Genomic DNA, 18349 nt, shown 5'->3' with positions numbered 1-18349 from the left:
CATTCAGTTGGATTAAGTGTCATCGCCACAGATCACACCCTGACTTTGGATATGTCATGTTTGAATGTTGCACTCAATCATAAAAGCATTCATTCACAATTCCTTGATCATCGACTGGAAATATGACATTCACTATACAATAAATGTAATTATTGCAGATTGTGTGTTATGTGAAATCTAAAGCCATGATAAGTGCATGCGTACACCTTTCCCAAAATGAACTTCAAAGATACTTTGCCTCACAACAACATGTTGACAACTTGAAAGGACTTCGCGTCACAAGACATCTCAATGTCTCCATCTTGCAATAAGAGTGACATATGGTAACTGAGCCATGCATTGCACAACGAAGAGAGCTATATAATGAGGAGGCAGATGAAGCCCAGCCAGGATAAGGATAAGGATAGGATAAGGATAGGGTTAGGAACGGTTAGGATCCGGAGGAATTCCAGAGGATCCAGGACCCTGATGGAGGGAGAGGAGAGGAACCAGAAGGAACCAGAAAGAAGGATGTCTGATGAGAGGGTCTTGGCCACATCGCTACACAGACCAACCCCAACGCTCTGACCTGAGCATCCCAGACGATCCCAGGCAATCCATGGCACTACAACGAGAGGCTCAGGGGTTATTTACCCAGACGATCCAAACCCCTACCGCCTGCCACACAACCTCTCTCCCTCAGAAGACAGACGACCCCAGTCTGCCTCTCTCTCAAAGCTCTCAACAAACCAACACTCAGGAAAGTGATGCATTTACATCAAGTTCCTAAGTTCATGGCAAAGAACATTATCTATATCAGATAATTTCATTATCATTTGATTTGTTTCTTAAATTCTATTTGAACCTGCATTAACCATTGTTTAAGAATTCGTTTGATTATTGTGATCCATTCTACTAAGTTTGTATATAGCTTAGGTATGGAAATAAATTGATTCATATTTTTAAACAAGTCTATTATTTGCTCAAGGGTTGAACTTACTGGTTTTTGACACATGCAAAGTAAAAAGGCTATGTAATGTAAAAAGATCTCCTACCTTCAGATTCCATAGATTTATTGAGATAAAATAATAAAAGATTATTTTATAATCTTTTTAATTATTTTATTAGTGGTTTAAACTTAAGGGTTAAATACAAATTAATCTTGTGCTTATGCCTAAGCTCATTTCACTGGTGCCCCTTCTAAAATTCAGATTGATTTGACTCTTAATTTTGAAAACTTATAATTCAGATTTTTGAATAATTAATTCATAATTATGAATTCCACTGATATAAAATCTACAGGATTAAATATATACAACTACTACACCTGCCTGAAAAAAAAAAAAAATAATAACCATATCATAACTCGAGCGGCCCCCTACGGTCACGGCCCACACCGGTAATATGACCGGTACGTCCTGTGGCCAGTCCACCCCTAGCCTGGAACTTACCTATGCTTTTTATGGCATAGGCAGCTCCCGGAGAAACTATGCGCAGCTGCGCGACATGAGACTAATTACTTATATTATATAAGTATAAGTAAGTATATATATATATTATACTTATATTAGAGCGACAGAGAGAGAGAGGAGTGTGTGTGTGTACATGTGTGCGTGTGTCAATTTAACAAAGGTGCAGACGATCAGAAATCAGCAGAGAGTGAGCGATGTTTGCGGGAGCACATGGGAGCACCTGACCTTTCCAGGTCAACAAGATGATGGGGTTTATGATTGGAGCTTGATGCCTGCTCGCCAGGGATCACCAACATGTCCGTACACTGTCCGTGGCAAAGACTTGGTCTTGTCAGTGACAAATGTTTTAGATTTTCTGTTTTACACACCATTATAATCCAAGCATGGCAATTATTTATTATGACCAAGTCCAGCTAGTACTAGCTGGTTCTCAAATGTTTTATTTGCAAGGGTGCCTGTAACTCTGAGAGTGTTAACCAAATGGACCCAAATGGAATTTGAACAGGGGCTATCTATTTATGTGTTTCTGGTATTATTATTGTCCACTCATTTTGTATGTCCGTGGCAAAAAGATAATGTCCTACCACAAGCCAACATGGCGATGACTCCCTGCTGCTCGCGTCAACTACTGTAGCACACCACACACACAAGTTGGCAAGCCGTGGGTGGACCGAGTAGGTTATGGTTAATATCTCCTGTTTTGAAATGTATAGGCCTATAGTTTGCAGCCTAATAAAGCTAGCGTATGATGTTCAAACATCCGCCCCATGATATGTACACGGGTATAGCTTCAGAATAGCATATATGCACTCATTGCACTGTCTGCTCACTTTGCCAATCAACACCACTTAATGTCAACAGCCCACATGTGTGGGCTGTTTACATTAAGTGGTGTGTAACAGCACAGAAGCGCGTAACACTTTTCTGCAGTTTTACAGAACCAGCAGAGAATTATTACAAAAGCTTATAGCCAGCGAACTCACAGAATATAATTAATGCGGCCTCATGAATTCATTTTAAACAAAGAATCCACAGTTAATAATACTCTCCATACACCTTTTTATCTTTATATTAAGACCCATAGGCCTAAAGCTATCAGTGCTTCGGAGCAGCACTTCCTTTCATCTGTGAGTTCACCATCCCATATATTTCTTCTTCAATGCCAATCAGCTGTTTACATTAAGCGCTGTGCGGTAAAACAGCAAAGAAGCACGTAGCACTTGCATCCACGTGGGAGTGCTATACCCATGTCATTTATTCTGCCAATTATTTTGTTTGCAGAGCATTGTACTTGATTATGAAAGCTAAACTTTGTGTGTTATGTGATTTGTTTTGTCTTGTCTTAATTACCCCGTGTCCGTGCTGTGTTAGTCCCACTGTGTCTGAGAAGTAAAACACTGTAATGGGGGGCGGCCGGCACATCTGGGATACTTCTATCATCCTCCAAAATAACGAGGGTTTTACTTACTTTATTGTAGTTATTTTCATCAATATATAACAGAACAGCATACCCAGCTTGCAAGCCACAAGCACAGAACTTAATGAAGCTACACAGGTGACACCGATTGGCAGAAGAAGCTCAGAAAGGATTCCAATTTGAAGAATATCATCTCAATGACCTGGTTAAAACAAAAGAAAGAAAAGAAAAACGGAACCCAAAAGCAGCCAAGGGGAACACAGGAGGGGGCCTTAACAGCAGGCAATAGATCTAAAATCATTAGACATAGATAGGCCTGGAAGAACGGTAGAGAGAGAGAGAGAGATTGAGCAGTACAGTACAGTACAGTACAGTACAGTACAGTACAGTACAGTACAGTACAGTACAGTACAGTACAGTACAGTACAGTACAGTACAGTTAGAGTATATGTAGTTATGAACAAGAGAGAGAGAGAGAGAGAGAGAGAGAGAGAGGAAAACATAGTGCTTTGTCAGACTGTCATTGAGCCTCATCATCTGTAGTTGTTTAGATATACAGTATCATAATTCACTTATATCACAGTGACCATTAACTTTGGTTTTAGACAGGCCACACATGTACACTCTGGGACCCATTTTGTTACACTTTAGTAACAGAAAGGGTGTGTGCGTGTGCGTGTGTGTGTGCGTGCGTGTGCGTGCGTGAGTGTACCTGTAATGGACACAAATGGCTAGTGTCATGGCAAGCAAAATACCAGCAGCCATCCCCACAGCAATCAGGAGTCTCTGATCTGTAACAGTAATGGACAAGATACGGCTTTCACCCAATTTCACCATTTTGTCTCATAATAAAAAATAAAAATAAACTTAGGCTACCCCAAGGTACCCTTTCAGGTATTTTAATTATTTGTTTGTTTGAGCGTAGAATTCCATTGTGGTCCAATGGCGCATGGCCTTTTGTGTAATTGTGCAAATGTTAATTCCTGAAAATTATTTGGATCAGTGGTTTTCAACCAGTGGTTCGGGGACCACCAGTGGTCCGTGAGGCGTTTACAGGTGGTCCCCTGCAGCTAAATGATGGAGAGCTGGTAATCAAATGGACCCTTATACATCTTTAACTTTTGAGAGCGTAAAATGACACCAAATGGACCCGTACGGGTCATTTTACGCTCTCAAGAGTTACATTTTTGTTAAACATCTTAATTCTACACGATTAGAGAATGTAGAAGAATTGTTATTTTGATCAACATTTGCCAAAAGCATGGAATTTTAGACAAAATCTTATCCAACGACAACAGAATATTCTTTAGTTTTGGGTCCGAGAGGCTAAATGTCATCAATAATGCTGAATAAAAAATGGGCCTTGAAATGAAAATTGTTGAAAACCATTGGATTGGATTACTTGCACATTGGCTATACTACAGTAAATCTATTACAATTCTGTGTAAGATGCCTATTCATCTCATCACCAGCAATTATTAGTGTTATTGCTCGTGCCTGTTATGATCACACAAAGCTATTATAAAGTGATGGATAGCCTGAATCGGTCCATGCATGTTCTTCTTACAACAATAGCTCATTAGCCTTAATTAAAAATCCAAACAGCAGTACATTCTTCCAATTCTTCACAGGGCCATCTGCATGCAGTCGATATAATTACTGCCAAGAAGAAGTGGACGGTAGCCAGAATAACATTCTCTGAGCACGTTTCGTATCGTGTTACAAACAAATCCACTGAAAACAGGGCTACTGATATCGGGAACGTAAAACTTTCTTGCGAAAATATAGCCCCAGATATATTGATGCGCTTTAGGCTACCTGCAAGCTGTTGGAGGACTTTAAGCCATTCTGTACGGGAACCCCTTTTTGGTGTTTTAAGCATTATGTTGTACTTTAGCTGTTGACAAATAGCAGATCTACAGGCTCGTAGCGAGCTTGTAGATCTGCTATTTTTGAAAAATCTTGAAAATTGTGGTGCAAATCTTTGAATATATATTCTTTCAGAGCGAATGTTTTTAACTCAAATCTTTGCTTCTGAAGGGGGGTCCCTGGAACAACATCTTTTCAGATGGGGGTCGGTGGCCAATTTCATAAAATGTTTGGGGTCCTTGACATGAAATAGTTTGAGTACCACGGACATAGAAACATAGCAAACTGTCATGATTTAGACTTTAGACTACATTATGTAGAATCTGGTCTTTCAGGTCAAAATGTGTTAAAAAACTGTAGGCTATATGAACTGAACTCCACAAAAGGTTGCTCTTGGCCAAACTGACAGGTGAATTATTCATGGCATTCTGCTATGAAGCAGAGACAGAGCCCCAGAGGTAGATTGTATCACGGAGCACACACACAAACACATACCCTAAGAGCCAGGAGGAGGGAATCATGTCAGAAAGCACATCTTTTTGCACTCAGTTTTGGATTAAGGATAGCGTACTACCGCCCTCTTGTGGTGCCTTGTGAGTATAGCATTGCAATAAAAAAATAATAATGTATACAGCAGAGCAGTGTCTGTTGAAAAACAGGAATACTGTATCCTTTTTAGGAACTGTAATGCTCAGGGGCGTGCACCTGCCCTTTTGCCCTCTGGACAGCAATGTGCCCTTTTGAAAGTTTTCTTGTTTGGTTTTGGTTTGTTCCTTTTATTTTTTGTTTTGTACAGTGTACACCAGGGGTGCCCACACTTTTTGACTTGAGAGCTACTTTCAAAATGACCAGCTCGGCAAGATCTACCCACCAAATCAATTATTATACCATTGCTGAAAATAGTTTAAATATGTACCTGAGGGGGCTTCGGAATAGTAGAGTGCGTGTTACATTCTGTACAGTATAAGACAAATGCACTTGGAATGGGAAATAGAGGGGGAGAAATGTTTTTTTAATCGTTTTTTTTCTTCAATATATTTAAATGAAATACTCTTTAGGGGCATGTCATGTGATCTACCTGCACAGCCTTTGTGATCTACTGGTAGATCGCAATCTACCTTTTGGGCACCCCTGGTGTACACTATGTGGCCCAGCTGCGTAACATTCTGGATTAAAAGCGTCTAATATATTATTTATGCCCCAAAATCTATAAATGTCACACACTATTAAAGGAGAATTCCATGCTGGAAGGCTTTCTTACCTATATTTGTAGTTGTTACGTCCCCACCAAAAGGTCCAGGTGTTAGTTTGTGCAAAAGTGCATTATTGGCTATTTCTCCTAATATAAGCCCTCAATGGGGGTTGGGTTTTTGTGCTAATTCGCTTATTTCCATCTAAATAAGTAGTAAAGTGTGCCGCTTGGGATACTAGCCTATTTACATTATGAAGAGAGGATATATACAAAAAAAAGATGTTTGAGCGATGGAAATAAGCGCCCCAATGCCCCATTCGATTCAATTCGATTCGATTCGATTCGATTCGATTCGATTCAATTCAATTCGATTCGATTCGATTCGATTCGATTCGATTCGATTCGATTCGATTCGATTCGATTCAATTCAATTCAATTCAATTCAATTCAATTCAATTAGAGCTTATGGTAGGGGAAATAGCCAATAATGCGCGTTTGCACAAAATAACACCTGGACCTCTTTGGTGGGGACGTAACAACTACAAATAAAGGTAAGAAAGCCTTCTAGCATGTAAAGGCCGTCGAGATCGGGAGTCGAACCCGCGGCACACTGCCTGACTGGATTACCAGCCATGGTGCCTGGACCGCTGAGCCACGGCCCAGGCCACTTATTTTAAGATATTTTAACCCATTTTGGGGCGGGAACCCCTTTTGGTGTTAGCATTATGTTATGCTTTAGCTATTGAAAAATAGCAGATCTACAAGCTCATAGCGCACCACCGAGTGGCGCGCTACGAGCTTGTAGGTCTGCTATTTTTGAAAAATCGTGAAAATGCGACACAAATCTTTGAATATATATTCTTTCAGAAGACTTTTTTTTTGTGGGTTAACATGTTTTTTCTTATTATATATTAGGAAGTAACTGAGAGTCTAAGACGTTACCATTGCAGAATTCCCCATGGTAGCCACACGCAGGTGTATCCTTGGGTGGACTCCGTCTTCCCCCAGGCCAGTCGATATTTATCCCAAGCACAGACTCGTATTCCTTTTTAATGCCAAAGTAGTTTGCTAAAACCTAAGGGGTATAATAGCAGATTGGTTATGGACAGCATATTACATAATACACACACAACATAGACAAAATTATGCTCAAGAGCCTTGGAAAAGTGTCCAGTTCTACCACAAACTAAGTGCTCAATTTTCGTCCTTTCCAAACCCCTTATCCCTGAACGTCTTTGAGTTATTGTCTCCACCAGGCCGAAGGCATGGGGAGAGAGTATGTTTTGTTGTCTCCACCAGGCCGAAGGCATGGGGAGAGAGTATGTTTTGTTTGCACTCCGTCCGTCCGTGTGTGTGTGTGTGTGTGTGTGTGTGCGTCCGTCCTTCCTTCCGTCCGTCTGTTACCAGCTAATCTCTGCCACCGTTGGCCCGATCCATGCCAAACTTTGCACACACACTCCCTGGATGCCAACGACGAACCTCTGCCCCAAATATTCCTCAACGGCCTGTTATAGCGCCACCATGAGGCCGATTTAGGCAAAACACATTTCTGTAGATTACTCGTACACATTTTATCCATACATCACACAATTCGGTATACACTATCTAGTGTATCATGTGCTCAACACGGATCTGCACCATTTCCCATCTTCCATCCTGATTGGCTAAGATTGCCTTCCAAAGCTCACATGATTGGTCCGTTTCGAACAAAATGCCACAAATCACAAACACAGTGTGCAATTTCCGTGAAATTATACACGCACATTTCCACTAGGCCGAGGACGACATGCCACTCATTTCTTCCCCAAATCAGCCTCAAGGTGGCGCTATAACAGGCCAATTCCTGTTTTTAGCTATAACTGCATCGATCTGTATACAACTTATGTATGCGCACTCCCTAGAGGCCATGGAAAAACATTGTCCCTGCATCCCTTCACATCTGCCGGTTATAGCGCCACCATGAGGCCGATTTCTGCAAAACACATTGCTTATGTTAGTCGCACAGATTTCATCCAAATGTCACGCAAATCGGTACACATGATCTCTGTAGTCATGTGATCAAGATGAGTCTGTTGGATTTCTCAGATTCTACACTGATTGGCTAACATTGCCTTCCAAAGTTTTCAGGAGTGGCCCGTTTTGTACGAAATGCTGCACATGTCCTGCTCATCCAGAATTCTATCCTCATGCTATGAGTGATCTGGCTCTGCATTTCCTCAACAAAATGAAGAAAATTGTTGCAAAAAAATAACAAACAAAAAAACATGTTTATATTACTCCTAAACATTTTGCCAAACATCTCACACAGTCCTATCCTCCTGGTGGAGACCTGTGCCCAGAAGGGCACTTTTTCTAGTTGCACTTGATTGTCTTAAAATATGAGTTTTATGATGTCCTTACTTGTCTGTGCGCTGATGGGCGCTGTTGATGTTCTGTTTGTTTTTACCTGTACAGCACTTTGGTCAGCTTCTGTTGTTTTAAATATGCTATATAAATAAAGTTTGATTTGATTTGATTTGATTTGATTTGATTTGATTTGATTTGATTTGTAATTAAGTGTCAAATCACAACAAGTCGTCTCAAGACACTTTTACACGCAGAACCCAGAGGTCTCAGGTTCAATTCCAGGCTTCTATTCAGAAATGTCTCAAAGTGTCCCTGAGCAAGACACTTGACCCCTGACTGCTCCCTGAGACACTGTCCCCATAGAGACCCCTGACTGCTCCCTGAGACACTGTCCCCATAGACTATAGTGACCCCTGACTGCTCCCTGAGACACTGTCCCCATAGAGACCCCTGACTGCTCCCTGAGACACTGTCCCCATAGACTATAGTGACCCCTGACTGCTCCCTGAGACACTGTCCCCATAGAGACCCCTGACTGCTCCCTGAGACACTGTCCCCATAGAGACCCCTGACTGCTCCCTGAGACACTGTCCCCATAGACTATAGTGACCCCTGACTGCTCCCTGAGACACTGTCCCCATAGTGACCCCTGACTGCTCCCTGAGACACTGTCCCCATAGTGACCCCTGACTGCTCCCTGAGACACTGTCCCCATAGTGACCCCTGACTGCTCCCTGAGACAGTCCCCATAGTGACCCCTGACTGCTCCCTGAGACACTGTCCCCATAGACTATAGTGATAGGAACCCTCTGTCGGTTCACATTCCAAACACAGCAGAGAGTTTCCAGTAAGGAAGTTTTTTAAATATAGTAAACATGTTGTGTTGCCGTGGAACTTAATATATTTAAAAAACTTTCTTACTGGAAACTCTCTGCTGTGTTTGGAATGTGAACCGACAGAGGATTCCTGTAACAGTGACAGACAGGGACCATAATTGACAGCTCATCGTGTTGCGTTGTGATTCATTGTGTGTACAGGTAGATCATCTATGTTCACAATGTGGTCAGAATGTACAGAGAGGTCATTTAGCCCTTTGAGATGGAGCTTCTCATTTTAGAGGGGGTCCATTATACACACACACACACACCTGTGTGTGTGCCCAGAAGGGCACTTTTTCTAGTTATTACTATTTTTGAAAAACAATTTGAATAGTTCCAATCTACAAGCTCACAACGTGTCGATGTAGATCGGCAAGTTGAACTACTCAAAAATGTTTTTCAATCATAGATCAGCTATTTGGACTACTTTTGCACGACACTGTTGTGTGACAAAAAACATTTTAATGTTGTATTTAATTCACAAGAGAAAATTATCAAAAGTTGAAATAATGGAGACAACATCATGATAGCCTATACTCATGATAAATGGTGCATTTAAAATAAATGGTGCAGTTATACAGTGCTTTAATCCAAAGCGCTTTACATAGATTGTGCACACGCACGCACGCACGCACGCACGCACGCACGCACGCACGCACGCACACACACGCGCGCACCCCCCCACACACACACACACTTTGGCGGAGAGTAATGGGCATCATATCTGTGATTTCACTAACCGTTCTTGAAGCCCACACAGAAACACGCGCTAATGGTTCAAGTGGTTATAAAGATAAACGACTAATGACTAATATGAGACCATCTCATCACCGTGAACTGCTGCTGTCCCTGGAGGTGCTTCATCATGTAGGCCGACTCTCGGTCTCCGCTGGCGTCCATCGTTACGTCACCCTGTATTCCTATAATGATGACAGACGACAGGGGCATATCCGAGGGTCTGTCACCTTAACACGTTCAGGACGTGTCAGGCGTCAGCAGACGCAGATCTACAAGCTCGTAGTGCGGCACCGAGTGCCGCACTACGAGCTTGTAGATCTGCTATTTTTGCGAATGTGGCGCAAATCTTTGAATATGTATATATTCTTTGAGAGCGAACGTTGTTAAATCAAATCTTTGCTTATGCAAGTCGCTTAACTTGCTTAATGTAAATCGCTCTGGATTAAGAGCGTCTGCTAAATTGTAAATTGTCTTATGGGGGTCCCCGGAACTACATATTTTCAGATGGGGGGGTCCGCCGCAGCCAAATACAGATAATTCTGGGAGTCCTTGACGTGAAAAAGGTTGAGCACCCGCTGACATAGATATAGAAACATAAGGTTTTTCAGAAAACCGATAGGATTTTAGAATCAGCCTCAGTCCGAAATGGCTTAACACGTTCAATTCACAGCCGTTTTTCCCAATTTAGCCAGGGGGCGTGGCTGACCTGTGATGGTCCTGTTCCACATCTTGCGGGTGATGGCGACGCCGTCGTAAGGGTCTCCGTTCTCCGCCAGGGTTTCGTTCAGGGCCTGAGCGTACAGCCACACGCAGTCATGGGCAATGGCTGCAAACACGGACACCTGCCGTGAAACAAGACAGTCGCCATGATGTGCACCAGCCAATTAGAGGTTTATATTGTAACGTTTAGGCCTCACTCACACAGTCGCAACAGCTTGCTGTATGCTTGTTGTATACAAAGGGTGTGACACAGCTTGCCCCAATGCATTTCCAATGGGAGTCACATGGTTTGACACAACATTTGTGTTGTATGAGGGGGAGGGGCGCAGTCGAAACACAGCCGAAAGCCATACAACAGCTTGTAGTCCAAAATGTGGACTACAAACCATGTGACTTCCATTGGAAATGCATCGGGGCGGCCATGACACTCACAACATTCATACAACAAGCATGCATCAATGTTTTAAAGGTCTGAGTGAGGCCTTAGAACCCTGAGCTGGAGTCGAACCCCAGCCCCCAACTCAGTAGACAAGGCAAGCAAAAACATTGAGCAGCATGGAGTGTTGAAGTTTGGAAGCGCTCGTTGGAAATCAATACCACCTGTTACATACACCTAAATGTCACATAATGCAGGAGGCAGCAAAATGTTGTGTTATTGAAAACAAGCACTTCCAAACTCTGACACTTGGAAAAATAATCAAATGCAGGGCATTTCTTGACAGAAAGTAGCTCATAACGTTTCTATGGTGGATTTTTATGAAACAAAAACTTTGCAGACAGAAAGAGGATAATTCAAGCTTTTCATACAGCTGCAATGTTGGTGAGTTTAACATTGTTTAATGCAATCAGACAGGACTTTTCTGTTTGGATGAATGGGCTGTCAAGGCCAGCAAGTAGTTTTTTGCCACTCAGTGGGCATTTCCGCATAACGTCCAGGTACGATGATGTCATGTGCATACCCTCTATACAGGCTCACCTTTTCGTCAGCTCCGTATCTGTAGCCAAAGTGGTCCTTGGAGCGATGGATGACCTCGTTAGAGAAGTTCCAGTAGCTCTGATCATCGGGTTGGTACAAGGACAACAGGAACAAGGCCTGGTATGCGTCTCTGGCCACGCGGTCGTCCTCATCGCCTGCAAACAAAACAAAACTAACTTGAGCTGAACCCAAAATAAGTTGAGTAACACATAGGCCCCTTTTCCACCGGTTCGGGAACCGGTTCAGTTCTTTTTGCTTCTTAGTCCATGAGCCAGAGCTCCAAAATTGGAACGTTAATTATGAATTGAGTGTGCAAAACCATACCTATATTAGATTAGTTATCACCATGAAACTTCCCCGGTTGATTACTTACACGAAGACAATGATGTATTGTATTACAAATATAAAAATTCTAAACATGCAAATTAGGCATTATATAGGAAAATTTGCAAAAAAAAGGGGAAAAAAAGAAAAAGCTACTACTGTGGAAGGGTTATCATATTAATATACTTATATTGATCCTATAAACAATTTAATATAGGAATGGTTTTGCCCAATCAATTCATAATTGATTACCACAGACGAAAAACAGTCTAAGTCCAAATTTCCTTCTGACCCCTCCACGAAAAGGCCTCGTTGTCCTGAACCCTTATCTATCATTTATACATTATGGATCAATAGTGTGGACTTGGACTGTTTTTCGTCTGTGGCATTTTAACGTTCCAATTTTGGAGGTCTGGCTCATGGACTAAAAACGGGTTCTGAACTGAACCGGTTCCCCACCGGTGGAAAAGGGGTCATAGAGCAGTGGTTCCCAAACTTTTTCATGTCGAGAACCCCCAAAATGATATGAAAATATATGCCAAGTACCCCCATAAGAGAAGACTTTTACGGCTCTAGCAGTGATTGTCGAACATTTTCATTTCAAGCGCCCCCGGTTTAACCTGCATTAGGCTACGGACCCCCATTTAATGGGATTTCTATCTCTGGGACCCACAATTTATATTGTAAAATCAAAGTTAATTTAACTCTGAGAGTGGTTCCATTTGTACACTCTCTGAGTTACAGACCCATAAGGGTCCATTTGGTTCCTAACTATCATTTAGCTGGGGACCCCCTGGAACTCACTCAGGGACCCCTGGAGGTATTGCTCTAAAATGTGTTTTGTCTTATTGTCAAATCAACAATTCTAAGCCAGCCTGGCGGTGTGTCGCGGTTTCGACTCCCGATCCCGACGACCTTTGCCACGTGTCACCCCCCCCCCATCTCTCTCCCCATTTCCTGTCATCATACTGTACTGTACACTATCCAATAAAGGCAGAAAAAGCCCAAAAATATATCTTAGAAGACATTTAACCCCTAACTGAAGCTGAAAACTGAATTTTCCCTGTGGGACGAATTAGGTCCAATTATTAACAATTAAATTGTTTGCTTCTCACATTTTTACTAAAACCGAACAGTCATAAAGCCATGAATCTAATGTTTAATGAATTGCATTTTTATAGCGCTTTTCCTAGTGCTGAAAGCGCTTTACAATGGTTCATTCATTCATACATTGGGAGGTGAAGCGGCGAACAGTCGACGCCAGTGTCCTCACTTCCCACATTCACACACCAATGGTGGCAAGCTCACACCAACCGACTCATTGGAGGCAATGTTGGGTTCAGTGTCTTGCCCAAGGACACTTCGACATGTAGACAGGAAGAGCCGGGATTCGAACCGCCGACCCAGGGATCATTGGACGACCTGCTCTACCTCCTGAGCCACAGCCGCCAATGTTTACATGAGATTGTTAGATTAAATACAACCCATTATCTCTGGCAACCTCTTCTCCAGTCAAAGCTGCCGAACAAATCTTCCAGCTCGTATGGTTCAAAGCAGAAGAACACATAATCTCCATCAATCAGCCCGTTTCTGTGTGCCTGGATCATAATGTTCCGTACAGCACCGCCACTCACTGACAGGACAATGACTATAGGAGAACAAGAAAACATAGAAGGCTTGGTTTGTACTTGGTTGAAAATAGCACGCTGAAAATAGCTAATCTAGAAGCTCACATAATCGTTCTGCGACATGTGAGCTTGTAGATCGGCTATTTTTGTTGCACGATACCAGCACGCAGCCATGTTGCATTCAGTTGAATCTTAAAAATGGCTAATTTGTGTTTTTTGTGTGTATACAAACATTTCAAGGAAATACAAATCCTCACTGGATCAGGCTTGAGTGAATCCAGTTGAATTAAAAAAGAAAAAAAAGTAAATTTATTGTGTATATAAACATTCCAAAGAAATAAAGTACTTATTTGAAGTAATACATGTTTGAATTACTAGTGAATTTAATACTGTAAATTTACCTCCACAATTCCTCATTTGTGGTAAAACTCAGATCTAAAAGGGAATTTGAAACAAAGTCACTTACTGCGTGAGACCATAGCTACGTCCATCAATATGCGATCCACTACTTCCATCAGAGATGTTTTGTCTTGGCCAAGGAGTGGTTGAAATACCACAAATTTAGCCACTGTGATGTTATTAACCTGAGCTTGGTACCTACAAGAAAAATACCAAAATGGATTGGTCAGTTACCGTATCTTGCCTGGGGATAAAACGGCAGGTGACCAGCCTCAAAACTGGCCACCAGACCTATTTTCTACAGTCTACGCACCAGACGCAGTCATTCCTAGAATCCGGTGCCATTTGTGTGTCCCCAAGTCACAATACAGCATATCTTGTGAAAAAAAAAACTAAAACACCAATACTATTAAAGCTTTTCTAAAATAATATATTTGTATTTCAGAGTGAAATAAATATAAAAATAATACCTTTGATTTGAGTAGAGGTATGCTAAAATGCCATTGAGGGAAGCTACAGTCTGATAATCAGGCTAATGTCCCCTATCATGTTGCACAAAATCAAATTCTTGTTATAGTATAGTTCTAATAAATGTATTTTTAATGCTTAAAATCTTGAAATCAAGGTTTGTCCCCCCCTGTTACGCCGATGCAAATTCACCTGTACATGTAACTACAGTATAGAGGAACTTGATATGTTTTCATAATTCAGAAAATATGGTTGATAAAGTTATTCAAATTCTTACTCAGTGCTCACAATGTGCTCCCATGACTCTTCATGACATGAGGAGTAATGGCAATCTTTAGCATACAATGTCCCCCCTGTTATGTTATGTCCAAAATGTGTCCCCCATCCCCCTCAGTGTAAATAATGGATATGGAATAGATACTGTATGGCAATATTAATTGGAATAACGCATTAAGCTGGACAAAATAATATGTTTTTCTGACAGCTGAACATGCCCTTTCAGACAAAAAATATTGTTTTGAAAAGGTTACTAGGCTGAAATGGCACAAAATAGTATGACCAGTTGCTGTGGTTGGTTTGGTAAAATTCCCAGCTGAGGTTTCAGCCAACTCCCTTCCCCACTGTCCTAGTGGGACAACCGGTTTCATTCACCTGGGAAGTTCCTCAATGATGATATATTTATTACATTAAAATGTTGACGAAATTGTCCTTAAAAAAATCATTATGTCCAACTGCAGGCACAGTGTATCGGCCTTTATGAGTACACTATACACGATAATGGTTTGGAATGAAACTCAAAATAAATGTTGAATGTTCGCAATACTTTGAATCGGTTGGGGTGAGTTGTATTTACCTGATTCCTTCAGCTGGTATAGTCCAGACTGGGCTGGGTTCATGTATGATACCAATGCGTTTCCAGCCAAACTTCTCACAGATCCTCACAAAGAAGGAACCCATTTTAGTGAAGGGTCCAAAGACTCGGGTTAGAGTTTGGTAACCCTGTTTTCAGAGAAAAAATAATTATTGGATTATGGATCGATAACAGTACAATTGCCCACCTATTGTTAAGTTAGCGTTATTTCTATGCTTCCATATTATTTCACCGTTCTGTTTAGAAACTGCTGGTCTGCACAAGTGGGACTGATGACAGGAATATTCCAGAAGACGGCAAGTTTAGCAGCAATGGCACATACCTATATGGTACAAGAAGGTAAAGTGGCTAGAGGACAGAGGTGAAAAGCATTGAGATGTGGACATTATTGAATGTGAGGCTATAGTGTCTTACATTTGAACAACTGGGGCCTATGAAAGCACTGTAGTTCTTTTTATTTTGCTTCTCCACTATCTTTCCGGGACCATTGATATCGGAGCACTCCTCGTCCACATAGTCGTACTCCAGACTGTGACCTGAAATAACACAGCATTTGAAATATAGTATCAGATCAAAATGAGGGGAGATCGAAATCATGTCCCTGCATCATGCCTATAGTCTCTTCCTCGCAGAGTACAGCAGTGGTTCCCAAAGTGGGGTCCGGGGACCCCCAGGGGTCCTGGAGGGAGTTCCAGGGGGTCCCCATTCTAAGTGATAGTTTGGAACCAAATGGACCCTTATGGGTCTGGAACTCTGAGTGTGTACAAATGGAACCAAAATGAATTAATTAATTGGGGTCCCAGAGATAGAAATGGGGGGGGGGGGGGTCCTTGACTGGGGGTCCTTAACTGGGGGTCCTTGAAATTAAAAATAAATATGAAATCACTGCGAGAGTCGTAAAAGTCTTCTCTTATGAGGGGTCCCTGGCATATCTTTTCAAAATGGGGGTCCGCGGGCTATAAATTAGTGTCAATACACAGACAAGTACACAGACAAGCTATGCTAAGCGTGCCGGACAAACTAGAGTCCGTTTAACACACCATAGCCTGGTGTTGTCATATGAAATGGACACTGGTGGAAGAAGTACAGTGATGGACCAAAAGTTATTAATTAATGTATACTTAAAGTGCCAGAAGTTAAATTATTAATTATTCCCCATTTCAAAAGTTTTAAAAATAGCAGATCTACATGCTCGGAATGTACGTGTTGCAGTGCTCTGCTGTGAGCTTGTAGATCGTCTATTTATACAAAGTAACTAATTAGATTTAGTGGAGAAGTATAACGTATTTTAGTAAGAAAATATACAGTACCTCAACATTACAGTCAAAAGTACAGTACTTAGTTACTTTAACACCACTGGAAATGGGTAAAAGTACAGTGTATGGCTCTGACCTGTCAACAGATGTGGTGTCTGGTTCACGCTGTCTATGGCGATGAGAGCCCCTGCCCCGATCCTGCCCACACTGAAGGGCACCGACGTGTTGGGCAGAGATAGCAGGAGGGTGAACGCTGACCCTTCAACCACACTCGCCATGCAGGACAGAAAGACTGGCAGCGTGGCCCAACGGTAGAACGCCATTAGGTCTGTGAATCGGGAAAGGGACGACTCGTTCACAATGGACAGACACTCGTGAAGTTAAGAGTTAACCCATTTAGGCCTGACCTTCAGTTTTCTGAAATAAATATTCATGATTTTTCAAAAATAGCAGACCTACAAGCTCGTAGTGGCGCGCTATGAGCTTGTAGATCTGCTATTTTTCAATAGCTAAATTATAACATAATGTTTAAAACACCAAAAGGGGTTCCCGCCCAAAATGTGTTAAGTCAAGCTTAATTTGAGAACATTGAAATAATGCATCATAGATACCTTCATAATGCTAGAATCGAATTCTAATGCATGCCTAATGTAGGAGTTTCTGTTTAACTATTATAAGTTTGGAATATAATATTTAGGTTGTCACGGTGTCAATTAAAAGCCATAAGAAACAGGGTGGGAGCATATGAAAACACAGCAGGTTGACGGAACAGGTCACGGATCGTGACACAGGTTCTATGGACACCACAGTGCTTTCCGTAAATGTACTGTATATGAAGCGTGCATGCCATACTGTAACATATTTATGGTAAAACAATGCATGGATTAATTAAGTAAAGTAAGGAATGTGGCTCAGGGGTAGAGTGATATAAATGCACCATTTACCATTTATAAGCGGGTAAATTACAAACTAAATCTGTATAAAACGATGGTAGATTTTACTTAAACACACTGTAAATTTGCCTTTTAACTTTAAGCAGACAATGATCTGTCTTGAAGGTGTTATGGTATGCCATAACCTAACTATCATGTCTGGTTTAAGAAAAAAACATTCATTCATAACAGACTTTTCATGCCAGGTTGAGTGGTTATGACTGAGCAATCATGATACCTGACTGTATAAGGCTTATAACACATTAGGCTATGGCTGATAGTGATTTATATGTTATGAACATAGCCTATCTATTCATTATAGCTCATTAATTATATAGGCCTATATATATACATATATGCCTATGCTTTGTTATCTACATATAGGCATTACTGTTACCATCCACCTGTAAAAAATAATAACCTGTAGGCATCATAGGCTTATTATATTATTATATTGTATAGTAATGTATGAAATCGACTTACCGGTGAGGCAGTACAATGTTCTGCAAGGCCCGGGGGAGAAAAACCAGACTTAACAAAAACTTGACGTCAAACGGTTTCCTATGTCAGGGTGGAAGCATGGTGGGGGATGATGATATACTCTATCCAGACTCTAGACCAAAAAAAATGGCTTTTTGAGTCTTCTAAGATAAGTCCCATGGTTCTCAGCTGGTCAATCAATTAATCAGGTCCACAGTGGTGAAGCTCTGGGAACATAAAAGCACTTGATGGCTGTTTATCTTAAGTAAACAGTTGGACATTAATAGGCCCGCTCGTCAGAACCACACACTATGATAGTTCACATCTGCTCTGAAACATATCCTGCTGTTGCATACAGAAACCAATAAGTGTAATGTGTTTTTCCAAATATGATACTGTATAAT

General features: G+C 41.5%; 1 protein-coding gene across 1 annotated transcript in view; it reads right to left on the bottom strand.

The window, feature by feature from the left end:
- Window positions 1–16856, bottom strand: part of LOC306922126 (atrial natriuretic peptide receptor 1) — a gene marked incomplete at both ends in the record, with an annotated part of 49000 nt that extends 32144 nt beyond the window's left edge. The window contains 9 exons of the mRNA XM_079499521.1: window positions 9974–10073; window positions 10598–10733; window positions 11588–11742; window positions 13413–13559; window positions 14006–14136; window positions 15260–15405; window positions 15510–15599; window positions 15692–15813; window positions 16670–16856. Of these exons, the coding sequence (XP_079355647.1) occupies window positions 9974–10073; window positions 10598–10733; window positions 11588–11742; window positions 13413–13559; window positions 14006–14136; window positions 15260–15405; window positions 15510–15599; window positions 15692–15813; window positions 16670–16856 (1214 nt within the window). The remainder of the gene's footprint in view (window positions 1–9973; window positions 10074–10597; window positions 10734–11587; window positions 11743–13412; window positions 13560–14005; window positions 14137–15259; window positions 15406–15509; window positions 15600–15691; window positions 15814–16669) is intronic.
- Window positions 16857–18349: the final 1493 nt, after the last annotated feature.

This window comes from Electrona antarctica, assembly GCF_951216825.1.
Source record: "Electrona antarctica genome assembly, chromosome: 4".
In the NCBI taxonomy this organism is placed as follows: Eukaryota; Metazoa; Chordata; class Actinopteri; order Myctophiformes; family Myctophidae; genus Electrona; species Electrona antarctica.
This window is presented reverse-complemented; position numbering and strand designations above follow the sequence as displayed.